A 13,656-nucleotide genomic window follows, 5' to 3' on the forward strand; every position below is an offset into this window, starting at 1 on the left:
TAAGAACTGTCAGACGAAAGAGCGAAAATCGAATGGAGGATGGGGGAGAGATGGAGGAGGGTCCCAAGTGTTGAATCACAGACGTATCGTACGTATCTTAGTATGGGCTGGGTGGGGTAAGAAGAAATTGATAATTAATTACTATAAATTGGACAGTATTTTTGACTTTCGTCATCCTTTCCCCCTCTATGGTACTCTGTAGAGGGAAATGTCAGCTTACCTGGTACTGGCAGTTTGGTACCTGTGTAAAGTACATACATGCATAGAACCAAGCCTACCATGTGCCCTTGTCACCCTAGAACGGCAAGTAAGAAACAAAATTATTACTGCTACTGAACGATAGACCAGTATGGAGCACATAATCATCTTTTAGATAGAGATGGGTACATAATGGGCAAATTCTCCTGTGTTAAATAATTCATACAGAGTACAGAGTATATTTTTGTTTTATCTTAAAAGAAAACTTGGCACTTCTTGGCATATGATTGCCTACTAGTATTGAAGATTCGTGCTCTGTAGTATTCGTTGCTTCTTTGGAAGCAACTTCAGAGACCGCAATAACAGCCCTTCCGCTCTTCCGCTCTTCCCAGCCTCATGTTGAAAACATACGGAGGACGTACTCCGTAGTCTTCCTTGTGCGTCTTTAGGTCTCGATATTATTATGAACTGGTGTTATCATGGATAGATACGGAGTAAAGTAGGTGTGTGACCTGTATGTGTGTGCTATGGAGTCTACTATGGACAGTGGACACAGAGTGCCTAGTACTCCGGAGTCGCAGACAGCACGAAGTATGAAAGATACTTATCTTACCGCCCCCATTTTCACCTCTTTTTATTGCCCAGGCTTTCTACTACGTAGTAGTATCATCTTCCCCGCCCCCCTTTCTTTTCTTTCTCTCTCTCTTTTTTTTTTTTTTTTTTTTTTTTTTTTTTTTTTTTTTTTTTTTTTTTTTTTTTTTTTTTTTTAATATCGGTTTCCCTTTCCTTTTCGTTTCCCTTTGCCCCTGCTCCTCTTCGGCTAGCACATTGGACCCATACTGAGCTTGAGCCTCTGATGTACTACTCCGTAATACCTGTTGAACGTGTGACCGCTGTCTCCTACAAGAATCATGGAACTCCAGGCAGAAGAGTTCCACCATCCTTATTCGCCATATGACATTCAGCTCCAGTTCATGCGGGCCTTGTACTCTTGTATCGAAAATGGTAAAGTCGCTGTCTTTGAGTCCCCTACTGGTAAGTTGGCCTTTCGTTTTGAATTGAGGCTCTTCTGACGCCCCTGGTGATATAGGCACTGTGAGTTAAACTTTGGACTAGTTGTTGATTCTACTTCCATTCTTGGTGGATATCTGCCGTTGTAGAAGTAACCAAATGTAGATTAGCGAAAGACTAAATATCATGCTGACAATGAGCACTTGTTCAATTACTGAGACTTGTCTGCACCAGGGAAAATCTTTGAGCATAATATGCGGCTCTTTGACTTGGCTACGAGACCATCAACGCAAAGTTTTCCAGGAAACTGTCAACAACACTACATGTTAGCCTATCATTTAGGCATTACAGGGATCTGGTCTAATACATAATCTCACAGGTGATGACAGTGAACCGGAATGGATGCTGGAGTATGCAAAACGGGAATCCAGTCGCGCTATTTCGGAAAAAAGGAAAGAACTTGAGGTACGATTGGCAAAAGCAAGAAGTAACGAAGAGAAGCAAAAAGTTGCTTTGGAGAACTCGAGCGGACCGCGCAAACGACAGGTATGGTAGCTATCAGTTTCTTGAGGAGGCAAATTCCTTGCTGAAATGCCGGCTTAGAAGCTCGATGTGCCTTCTAGGGCTTCAGATGCACAGACCGAGGATAATTTCGCATTGGATGAGTACGACAGCGAAGGCGAAGAGAAGAGTTCCTCACAGAAACAGACTGATTATTCAAGTGGCCTTTCCACTGGCACGCTAGAGTTATTGAAACGTTTCCAACACAAATCCTCGGCACATTCCAGACAAGACGAAGATTATGGGGATGAAGATATCAAGATATTTTACTGCTCGAGGACACACTCCCAATTAACACAATTTGCAAGCGAATTACGAAGAGTCAATATACCTTCGAGCATACCGAAGGACTTTTGTGAAGGACTGGCGGACCCAGATGGACTCCAGGAAGGTGTGAGGTACTTATCCCTCGGGTCTCGGAAAAATTTGTGCATAAACCCTCGAGTGTCTTCCTTGGATAATGTAACAGCAATCAGTGAACGCTGCTTAGATATGCAGCAGCCAGGTGTTACTGCAGAACAGAAATGCCCGTTCCTACCGTCAAATGAGAATGAGGCGCAGGTTTTACAGTTTCGGGATCACGTACTAGCCACAGTTAAGGATATCGAGGATATAGGGAAATTAGGGAAGAATATTGGAATATGTCCCTACTACGCGTCCCGCTCAGTCACCAAGCATAGTGAGGTGGGTTGCTCACAGAACCTGTATGCTGGACACCCGTTGCTAATACTTGAAAGATCGTGACGCTTCCGTATCCCTTGTTACTTCAGCGGTCAGCTAGAGACGCTCTTGGTCTATCCATAAAGGGTCATGTCGTTGTTATTGACGAGGCTCATAATTTGATGGACGCTATATCCAACATTCATTCGGTAACAATCACACTCTCGGAGCTGCAAACCTCTATATTCCAGTTGACAACATACGCACGAAAGTTTAAAACTCGACTGAAAGGAAAGAACCGAAACTATATCGCACAGGTTATCCGACTTGTCACCTCGATCACTGACCACCTCAAAACAATTCTCGAAAGAAGTCAAGCTCCCGAAGGTCCTGTTCAGCCATCAGATCTCATGTCTGGGAAAGGCGTCGACCAGATCAACCCTTACAAGTTATGTCGATATTTACATGAGAGTAAGCTAGCGAGGAAGGTTGATGGTTATGCCGAATTCTCCCGAGAGCAAGCAGACCGTCAAGCAGACAGAAAGCCTTCAACACCGGTCTTATTCCATATACAGAGCTTTCTCCTACCATTGATGAACCTCTCAGCAGAAGGTAAACTGTTCTATATAAAGGCCCAGGGTGATATTCAGTTAAAATATATGCTCCTCGACCCAATGAATCAATTTCGCGAAATTGTTGATGATGCAAGGGCTGTTATATTAGCTGGTGGAACTATGTCACCTGTATGTTAGTTTCTAACTAGCACGCCCTTTTCTCATTAGTTGACAAGGACATACAGATGACGGACTACATAAACCATTTGTTCCCGTACGTGCCGTCGAGTCGCCTGGACATCTTTAGTTATGGTCATGTCATTCCCCCAGAGAATTTAATCGCACAAGTCCTAGGTAAAGGGATTACAGGTACAGAATTCGACTTCACCTTTGATACACGGGATTCAGAACGGATGGTATGGATTCTTAGCTTGGGTAACCCTTCTATTTCCACGATCTAATCTATGCATGTGCACAGGTAGTTGACCTGGGACGAACTATGGCTGCTCTGTGCCAGGTTATTCCAGATGGTGTTGTTGCCTTTTTCCCAAGTTATGACTATCTAAGTCGAGTGTTGAGCATATGGAAAAGACCCCTTGCAGGAGAGAAGAATCGTACTGTTTATGACGTGATTGAGCAGAAAAAGACTATTCTGCATGAGTCACGAGATATGACTATGAGCATTGAGGGGCTTTTGCAAGAATATGCAAGTATTGTTGGGTCAGGACGAGGGGCCTTACTTCTTTCCGTGGTAGGTGGGAAGTTGTCAGAGGGTATCAACTTTTCTGACAGGTTGGGAAGAGGTGTGTTGATTGTTGGCTTGCCCTTTCCAAATATACGCAGTGCGGTTTGGCAAGCAAAGATCCAGTATGTTGAACAAAAAGCCTACAAGGAGAACTCGGGCTCCGAGGCAAACCGGCAGTTGGCCGCAAAAGCTGCGGGAAAGGATTTCTATGAGAACTCCTGCATGCGGGCAGTCAATCAGTGTATTGGGAGAGCTATTAGACATCGTAATGATTATGCTGCCATCGTTTTGATGGATAGACGTTACGATAAACCCGCTATACAAGGGAAACTGCCCGCTTGGATAAAACAGAGCATGGCGAGCAGTTCCACTCTGCGGCCAGCTAGAGCAACAGTAGGTAGTCTTTCGAAGTTCTTTGTGGCACAACGGACCAATCAAGCATAATAAAAATTAATTTACACATGCTTAATACGAAGGCTTCTAAGAAATTATTGGTCTTTCATCTTTTCGAGTACTAGATACAAAACGATGCGAATCACGTGGTTAATGCCAAGACGGGGAGGGTTGACCCTACTTAGGGCAAGCGAAGTTAGCGCACAATCTAGAGCCGCCGCCTCCAGGCCTTGATTTCAACATCTGAGCGACCAGCACACACGATCGCATCCCCCATCGCCAAACACTCAGACCGGTCTTGTCGAGTACACCACCGTCGACAAGATGCCTACCCGTTTCTCGAAGACAAGGAAATCGTGAGTCGAAAAGCTCTTTCTTTTATCGCTTAGGATGGTCGAACGTTCTTGTTTGTCGTGGTGAAATGCGACAGGCTAATCCCGGCTCCTATATCGAAATTATCAAAGAATGGGACAAGACGAAGCTGACTTGCATTTCTCTCTCTTATAGCCGCGGTCATGTATCCGCCGGCTACGGTCGTATCGGCAAGCACCGCAAGCACCCCGGTGGTCGTGGTATGGCCGGTGGTCAGCACCACCACCGTACTAACCTCGACAAGTACCACCCCGGTTATTTCGGTAAGGTTGGTATGAGGTACTTCCACAAGACCAACCAGCAGTTCTGGAAGCCCGTGATCAACCTCGACAAGGTACGTGGAGTTGCGAACATCGCCGTAGACAACGATGGACGGAGATAAAGACGAGGATCGGCTTGTGTGAAGTGCATATGTGGCATGAAAAACAAAGGACGCTTTGAGCAAGAAAAAATTGGATCAATTGGCAATAATGAAGGAAGCAGGAAATTTACCATGGCTGTGATGAATATGTAACTGATTGGTGAACTCTTGGTTTAGCTGTGGTCCCTCGTTCCCGCTGAACAGCGTGACGCCTACGTGAGCGGCCAGAAGACCGACACTGCTCCCGTTATCGACCTCCTCCCTCTTGGCTACTCCAAGGTTCTCGGCAAGGGCCGCATCCCCGAGATCCCCATCGTCGTCCGTGCCAGGTATTTCAGTCGGGATGCTGAGCGGAAGATCAAGGAAGCCGGTGGTGTCGTTGAGTTGGTTGCCTAAAATGTGGATTACTTTGCTACCTGGAGAAGGCCAAGGTGCTGCGCTAGCTATGGTCGGCGTAATTGAGGCTCGATTTCTATCGAAAGGAATAAGGACTCGAACATGGGGGCCGCGGATCGGGCACAGGGATCCGTGTATTTACAAAACCAAGGGTTTTTGTTTGTGATGAGCATAGCATAGCCTCCAGACACCCTTACGATCTCACTATCTCACAAAATACCATAAAGGAGGATTTCTTTTCGCTTTTTCTAAACCTAAAGCCGTCCCAGGCAATACGACCCTTGGCAACAATCGCTGTAAGATAGAAGCCGAACCTTACCTGAATTTCAGAGATACGCCCTTCCCTGGTTGGCTGGATAGTTGCTGCAACGCGTCTAAACCAGGTAGCACCTCTTGGAATTACTCTTTTACACTCATCTACTGTTATATCTACATACCATACTCATGTGGAACAACGTCCGTGGGCGGCAAGGCCGCTTCTCTTTAGGCACATAGGTTCGGGCGCACGTTAGTATGGGGGTTGCTGATATCAGATGGTATCGATCAGGATCACACAGTCTATCATTGTGCACTTAAACCGCTCTATAATCCAATTATATTCTGGATTCACGAATAAATCCAGACTTCTTTAAATCCTCGTCATTGGCAGCGAGAGTATCACTAATGAACCGCACTGCTTCGTCAACCATCTTGGGCGTCACCTCATGCGCCGCGCTCTCGTCAATAACATCTTCTAGAGTCACCGCACCCTTGGAAAACCAGCCGTTGGGGGAAACTGCTTCTTTCAGCCAAGTTAAGAAGGCCTCTCCTCGATGGTATGGAACCAGTTTATCCACACCGCCAGAAAGATTAAGTATCCTTTTGCCTGCTAGGCAGCGGGCCAACAGCGGCTGTAGAGCCTGCTTCTCTTTCTCATCCGGCTCCGGCAAGGTACGGTTCCGTAGAGGCTCAACACTCTTCTTCTTGTCCATATAGCTCAAGAACAGACTGGCCGGGTCATAATTACGGACGGTGTCTAGGAGAGACGCAGGAAACGCTTCAGAACCCAAGAACTGGGAGCCCGGCGGGTCACTGCTTGTCCATGCTGGGAGTTTCGACAGTCTCGCACGATCGGCCATGAGATTCACATAGTCGGGACAACCAATGATAATCACGCCGGCAGTAATACGTGGCTCGTGTAGAATACAGCTCCACGCTGCATGCCCACCTAGGGAAACACCAAGTACGAGGTTTTTGGTGATCTTGTGCTCAGAGTGAGGGAACACGAAAGATGGGAGATAATCAATCAAAAGGGAAACATCCCGCGCAGTGCCCTCTTAAATTCCAAATAAATCAGATGTGGGAACCTTCATTCTGAAAATGCGGGGCACTCACGAAAGATGGAAAACATGTCCTGCGCATGATGAGGGTTGCCCTGTTTCCATGCCTCATTTCCGATGGGATCAACTAGCCTTGTGCCGTGGTTTCGCTGATCAAATGCGACAGCGATGAGGCCTTTAACAGACTGGCTATTATTGGCAGGGCTGGTCTTTATTCGGTTATTCCAGTCCGTGATAGCTGCTGTAGCAATTCCCGCCATCCGTTCCTGAGTCGCTAGTCGGGGGTGCAGCAGCCAGAGGCACGCAACCTCTGAAGCTTGGGCAGGTAACTCATTAAGACCAAATACTGTAGTAAGTATCCCTGCGACTGGATACGTCTTTTGCGATACGGGTGATGGGATTATGCGGGGTGCGGCATCCAAAGGTTTGAGAGGGTCTGTCATATTTCGCTCTCTCTCTATTCCTGTTCTTTATTTCTATTTTTTCTTTTTTTTTTTTTTTACAACTGTAAAGGTGAGTTGAAAAGGAAGAGGAATAACACGAAGTTGAGTCCCAAGGTTCGATGAGCAACAGGCGAAGTGACCTTAGCCTTCCCTTATATCATTAAGCTGCGGAGTTCAAAGCCAAGAACTGTAATCATATTCCGTACCTCGGTAGAAAATGGAGCACAGCCAGTGGCTGTTTCTCTTCACCAGCCACAAGGTGTCCTGCTAGTTTAACCCAAACAGTCTTTCAGTGCTGTTAACATACGGAGTCCAGTTATCAAAGTTTACCTCTTCTTGAGCTTCTCTTACTTTTCAACCACCGGCTCACGGATTGTGGGTGCAGTCAGAGGCCTCTTCTTCTTCTTCTTCTTCTTCTTCTTCTTCTTCTTCTTCTTCTTCTTCTTCTTAAGTCATATATGTTCTAGAAATCAAAGAACAAAATTCTTCAGAAATGATCAAAATTTACTTATAACCAAAGATCAACAGCTCCTTTTACATCCAGACTTTCTTTCTCTCCTTCCCAGGTTTCCACCGCTAAAGCGGGTCCCTTTCTGATTGGGATGAATTATGGGTCGGACTCCACTGCGGCTCGGGACTACTTATTTGTGTCGTAAACTAACACCAACGCTCCTTTTGGGTTCTAACGCCCCGGCTTGACAGTTGCCCCCTAGGCTTATTGTTCAATATAAATCACGCATTCGAACAGCATTAGAATGACTTCATTGTGAGGTTTCCATGATCAATCTTGACAGGATCATATTGATCCTTATCCTTATGTAGGCTTATTGTATTGCCCCTGACTCCTCCCGTAGTGAACTAACAATGCCTTGTCCTTAGTACGCACTATGACCGACTCTACGGTTCCTCCCTCAGAAATGAGGGTTCCTGAAAACTCCTCTGATCTGCTCACCACCGGAAAGCCAGAGCCACTTGCTCTATCCAATGGCCCAAAACTGTCCTCGCCTTTCCCTTCTCCAACTCGTACCACTGGCACTGAGTATTCGCCTTCAGACAATCGGGAAAAGGCAGAGGCTGCTGCCGAGGCAAATCAGTGGAGAGCGAATACTATTACCGATGAAAATGGCGGAAAACCACATATTGGGGAGACCGGCGGCTCATGGGAAAAATGGGATGGCTTTTCCGGGGTTAAATCAACGTCTTTGAACCCTCGACGGCCGAACGATTCGCTCGACAACCAGCAGAAGGTCATGAGCCAAAAATCACAAGCATCCCTCCATGGGCTATCATCGCGGCGACCAAGTGTTCAATTTCCCGGTGAAGCCACCGAAAACGATCCTCCCGCTGAATCTGCCCGATCAAGACCTTCTTCCGTAGCAGGGGATGATGTTGATGCGGACCTGAAGGGCAAGCAATCGATCTTCGGCAAGCTCAAGGCATTTGCTGCCTCCCCTTCGTTCGCCTCTCATTCCCGCTCAGCTAGTGCTGCCACTATTGGGGATTCTAGACACGCTAACCATGATCTCACCACCCCAGGCTCGGAAAGGGGGGAGTTCCGTTTCCCCAACACGCTAGAAGAGGAAGGGAGCGATATTGATGCCGATGCTGAAGAGAGCGCTGGAGAACAACAAGGTCAGCAGCAGCAGCAGCAGCAGCAGCAGAAGAGGAAGAAGAAGAAGAAGAAGAAGCAGCAGCTGCGTCGTCAACAAGAAAACGATGCTACACCCCAAACAGAACCGAACACACCGAAAGCCTCGGGTCGGCCCTCCTTTCACCTGCCTAGCTCATTTGCCCCCTTTGAAAACTATCGCACAAACTTCTTTCCACGACGAAATACTGGAGACTACGCGCAGCAACGTGAGGGAGTGTCAGAGGATGAGGGCCGGGATCGCCTTAATCGCGATAACGCTTGGCGGCGGAGAAGCACCTGGCTTGCTAACACTCGCGCACTCAATTACGGGGGGCGGCAGATTGACTCACAACCGAATCAGGATGAGAGACGCCCTAGCAATCTGAGGCGGTTCACTGGCATGACAGGACCGTCGGAAAACGTCGAGAATCCTGGCGCGCCCTGGAGGCGCCATCGAGCCGAACGTGGCTCTAGCCTCAGCGCTCAAAGATGGCGGCAAATCAAGGCTGGATTGAAGCTGATTGGACAGCGACGTAAGACCGACAACACAGTTGACCATGCGAAGTCGGCCGAACTGCTAGCCGAGCTGACCTCGGGGGTACCGGCCGCCCTAATTCTTGCTAGCATGTTTCAACGTGATGAGCACGGCAGCAAACGTATTCCGATTCTCCTTGAGCAGCTCAAGGTTCGAGTAACGGATAGTAGGATCGATTCTCATTCCGGAGATCGCCACCTTGTTTTTAGGATTGAACTCGAGTATGGAAGCGGTATGACCCGGATGAAGTGGATTATTCATCGAACGCTGAGAGATTTCGCAAATCTTCATCTGAAGTATAAATTACACTTTGGAACGCAAAAGTATATCCAACTGCGAAATACTGAAGGTGCACAGAATCTTCCACGTTTCCCTCGAAGTGCATTTCCTTATCTTCGAGGTGTTCGGGGCTTAGAAAGCGACATGGAGGACGAAGAAGATGACGGCGGCTATGAAACCGCAGCCGAGGCGACAAGTGGCAATGAGAGAGCCGGGAAGAGGCAGCAGTCACGGCGGCGATCGTCCGGTAATATATCCCGGCGACAGTCGACTGTAACGAACCCCGATACAGAAAATGCTGCTGGAGCCTTAGGCGCCGCGGATGCAGGACCGAGCAAGAAAGAGAGTTATCCGGAGAGACAAAGAAAAAAACTCGAATCTTATTTACAAAAGCTGATTCGGTTCCTTATCTTTAAACCTGATAGCAATCGTCTGTGTAAATTCCTGGAGTTGTCGGCCTTGGGTGTGCGCCTTGCTGCTGAAGGGAGCTATCATGGCAAAGAGGGGTATTTGATCATACAATCCTCGAAAGGCCTGGATTTCCGGAGGGCCTTGACTCCTGCTATGGTAAAAAACCGTCATTCGCCAAAGTGGTTCCTAGTCAGACATAGCTACGTCGTTTGTGTCGATTCCCCCGAGGCGATGAATATCTACGATGTTTTCTTGATAGACTCATTCTTCAAGCTGCAAACCCAGAAGATCAGCATCCGAAACCAGAAACCAAAGGAGCTTGCAAAGTCGGCAAAAGAGTCGGCTAGGCATCCCCAACATCACACCCTGAGGCTTGAAAATTCAGAGCGGAAACTCAAGCTCTTGGCCAGAAACGAGCGCCAACTTCATCAGTTTGAAGATTCTATTCGGTTTATGGTCAACAATACCCCTTGGGCAAGGCCGAATAGGTTTGAAAGTTTTGCTCCAGTACGCCATCATTGCTTCGCTCAGTGGCTGGTTGATGCTCGGGATCACATGTGGATGGTGTCACGGGCGATCAACCAGGCTAAAGATGTTATATACATTCATGACTGGTGGCTTAGTCCTGAGCTTTATATGCGGCGGCCAGCTGCAATCAGTCAGAAGTGGCGCTTAGATCGCCTTCTCCAGCGAAAAGCTCGCGAAGGCGTCAAGATATTTGTCATCATGTATCGAAATATCAACTCTGCCATCCCAATTGACTCAGAATATTCCAAGTTCTCCCTTCTTGACCTGCATCCCAATATATTTGTGCAGAGATCTCCAAATCAATTTCGGCAAAATACTTTTTTTTGGGCACATCATGAGAAGCTGTGCATAATAGATCATACCTTGGCTTTTGTGGGAGGTATCGATCTTTGCTTTGGAAGGTGGGATACGCCACAACATCTTCTCATAGATGACAAACCAACAGGATTCGAGACTTCAGATGGCCCCAAGGATGCCGACCACTGCCAGCTTTGGCCTGGCAAAGACTATTCGAACCCACGTGTTCAGGATTTCTATGATTTAGATAAACCGTACGAAGAGATGTATGATCGAAATGTTATCCCCAGAATGCCCTGGCACGATATATCAATGCATGTTGTCGGCCAACCGGCTCGGGACCTCACTCGCCATTTTGTCCAACGGTGGAACTATATTTTGCGTCAGCGAAAACCAACTCGGCCCACGCCGTTTCTACTTCCTCCGCCTGATTTTGACGCAGCGGATTTGGAAGCTCTTGGCCTAGACGGGACCTGTGAAGTTCAGATCTTACGATCGAGCAGCGCATGGTCCACTGGTACGTCCGACATTACTGAGCACAGCATCATGAATGCCTATGTTAAGTTAATCGAAGAATCGGATCATTTCGTCTATATCGAGAACCAATTCTTTGTGAGCACCTGTGAGATAGACGGCAGGAAAATCGAGAACCTGATAGGCGATGCCCTGGTCGAGCGGATAACTCGGGCTGCGAAGAACAAAGAGGCATGGCGTGCGGTTATCGTTATTCCACTGGTGCCAGGTTTCCAGAATACGGTAGACAGTGAGGGTGGGACAAGCGTCCGTTTAATCATGATGTGTCAGTACCGTAGTATCTGCCGGGGAGAGACATCTATATTCGGACGACTCCGAGCTTTGGGCATTGAACCTGAAGATTATATTCAATTTTTCAGCCTGCGGGCCTGGGGCAAGATCGGCCCTCAGAAGCAACTTGTCACTGAGCAGCTTTACATCCACGCCAAATGCATGATTGTTGATGACCGCGCTGCAATCATTGGGTCTGCAAACATCAATGAACGGTCTATGCTGGGATCGCGAGACTCAGAGGTAGCAGCTGTTGTGCGTGATACAGACATGATCTGGTCCAGCATGAATGGTCATCCCTACCTTGTCGGACGGTTCCCCCATACTTTAAGAATGCGCCTAATGCGAGAGCATCTTGGCATTGATGTAGATGAGCTCATGGAGCATTCCATGGCGACAGAAGAAGAATTGCGAAGGATTCAGATTGCTGAGGAGGGCTCCAAGTCACCGGGAGATCATGAGAGACTCGATCCCGAGTCACTTATGCTTGAAAAACAGGATGAGAGGGACATGATCGAGCGTCGGCACCGTATACAAGACGAATTCCTCTCGCGGTCGGAAGATATACACAGCTTCAATCATGACGTCGACTGGGAGCAGGGTGACAATCCTAATCTCAAGTCGAACAGGAAGCTCACCGCAGATGCAAGAGTGACTGCCAACCCAGAGCATAAGAAGGATGTGGACGGGTATGGTCCTGATCATCTCAGTGCTGCTCTGCAAGCCGGTTTAGGAGAAGCTCGTGATTCTCAGCTCTTGGGCGACAAGTCAGAGGTCTTGGTCTCACCTATTGCGAGCGAGGGTAAGGGCACCATCCAGCAACCGAGACATTGCCCTCCACAAGAAGCTAATGGCGACAAAGAAGCAAGGAAAACATCGTTTGATTTGCCAGATAATGTTAATGAGCCAGATTCAGTTGTTGAAGGACTGTCAGCTGCCCGTAACCCAGTTTTATCAGGACATGATACCGAGAGCAGTGGCAATGGTGCTGTTCCCACCTCTAAAGAAAAGTTCGACATGACAAAGTACCCGCACCCACTGAGCACAGACATGAAACATGTATTCATTGATAAAGATTGCATGAGAGATCCGGTGATCGACGTGTTTTACTTAGACACTTGGTATGCTGTTGCCGATAAAAATACGAATTTGTTCCGGAGCGTTTTCCGCTGCATGCCTGACAGCGAGGTGAAGACCTGGAAAGAGTATAAGGACTATGCTGATTACGGGGAGCGTTTTGCTGAAATGCAGAATCAACACAGTGCTAAGGCATTTCATCCAGCTCATGCTAGGCAAACTGGCCCACCTGGTACAGGTGCCAGCTTGATTGCAGGCGGCCTCGCAACCCAGTCTAACGTATTAGCAGCCAGCCCAAACGCGGAAGGGCAGGCGATGGGCCAGAAGGATCAATTATCAACTGAGAAGATTGACCTCCGACAAGCTGCAAACCCCCAGGATCACGGCCGTACGCAGCCAAAGATGACACAGCAACAAGAAACACTGTCATCTAAAGACGAAAAGACGACTGGGTTGAGAACGGTAGATGCACTAGCATCTGGAAACTTACAAAATGGGCGACATGATGAGAACGGATCTTCCGGAGAAGATCATGAGAAACAGGTTTCAGATCCGCCAGTCGTTGATTATTCGGAGGCTTTAAACCGAAATGCCACGGCCCAATCACGACGACGTAGACGAAGGGCTACAACTCTGGGCTCGAAACGGGAGTTCCATGCATTGGATGAAGTGATTGACAAACAACGAGCGGAGGACCTTCTGAACCAGGTTCAAGGACATTTGATTCTTTGGCCTTATGATTGGTTAGTTGAACCTTTTGCTGCATTATAAACGATAATTCCATGTACTAACTGCTTGAGCTAGGCTCGAAAAAGAAGAACAAGGTGGAAACTGGCTGTACACACTTGACCAACTTTCACCCTTGGAAATCTAGTAAGTTATCTTTCTTTTTGACTTCTTCACTATTAAAGGCAGGTTGCTGATTATTGTGCAGTAATTAATGCACTGCGTGTCCTCTGTGTACCTCTAATTCATCCACCTCCCTTTGTGGGACTCTAGGCATATTAGTGAAGCAGCAATGTTTAGTCATGATGTGCTCGGCGATTGTGGCTTTCAACGTTACTCTTGTGCTCGTAATTCTC

General features: G+C 47.6%; 4 protein-coding genes across 4 annotated transcripts; 3 read left to right on the forward strand and 1 right to left on the reverse strand.

Moving 5' to 3' along the window:
- The first annotated feature begins 962 nt into the window (after window positions 1–962).
- On the forward strand, window positions 963–4,293 carry chl1 (DNA helicase). Its single transcript, XM_032056313.1, has 6 exons — window positions 963–1,534; window positions 1,589–1,755; window positions 1,813–2,454; window positions 2,508–3,173; window positions 3,230–3,400; window positions 3,463–4,293. Exons 1-6 carry the CDS (start codon window positions 1,396–1,398, stop codon window positions 4,171–4,173), a joined length of 2,496 nt encoding a protein of 831 aa, XP_031907367.1. The 5' UTR covers window positions 963–1,395; the 3' UTR covers window positions 4,174–4,293.
- Window positions 4,294–5,487, forward strand: BDV38DRAFT_264838 (60S ribosomal protein uL15). The gene is made up of 3 exons (XM_032056314.1): window positions 4,294–4,478; window positions 4,630–4,828; window positions 5,033–5,487. The coding sequence occupies exons 1-3, from the start codon at window positions 4,447–4,449 to the stop codon at window positions 5,249–5,251; spliced, it is 450 nt and encodes a 149-aa protein (XP_031907368.1). The 5' UTR covers window positions 4,294–4,446; the 3' UTR covers window positions 5,252–5,487.
- Window positions 5,488–5,822: 335 nt separating this feature from the next.
- On the reverse strand, window positions 5,823–7,154 carry BDV38DRAFT_264843 (uncharacterized protein). Its single transcript, XM_032056315.1, has 2 exons — window positions 6,626–7,154; window positions 5,823–6,566 (listed from the first exon to the last, which is right to left on the reverse strand). The coding sequence occupies exons 1-2, from the start codon at window positions 7,011–7,013 to the stop codon at window positions 5,845–5,847; spliced, it is 1,110 nt and encodes a 369-aa protein (XP_031907369.1). The 5' UTR covers window positions 7,014–7,154; the 3' UTR covers window positions 5,823–5,844.
- Window positions 7,155–7,900: 746 nt separating this feature from the next.
- On the forward strand, window positions 7,901–13,448 carry pld3 (phospholipase D; the record flags this gene model as incomplete). The annotated part of the gene is made up of 2 exons (XM_032061107.1): window positions 7,901–13,317; window positions 13,379–13,448. 2 exons carry the CDS (start codon window positions 7,901–7,903, stop codon window positions 13,446–13,448), a joined length of 5,487 nt encoding a protein of 1,828 aa, XP_031907370.1.
- Window positions 13,449–13,656: the final 208 nt, after the last annotated feature.

This window comes from Aspergillus pseudotamarii, assembly GCF_009193445.1.
Source record: "Aspergillus pseudotamarii strain CBS 117625 unplaced genomic scaffold BDV38scaffold_116, whole genome shotgun sequence".
In the NCBI taxonomy this organism is placed as follows: Eukaryota; Fungi; Ascomycota; class Eurotiomycetes; order Eurotiales; family Aspergillaceae; genus Aspergillus; species Aspergillus pseudotamarii.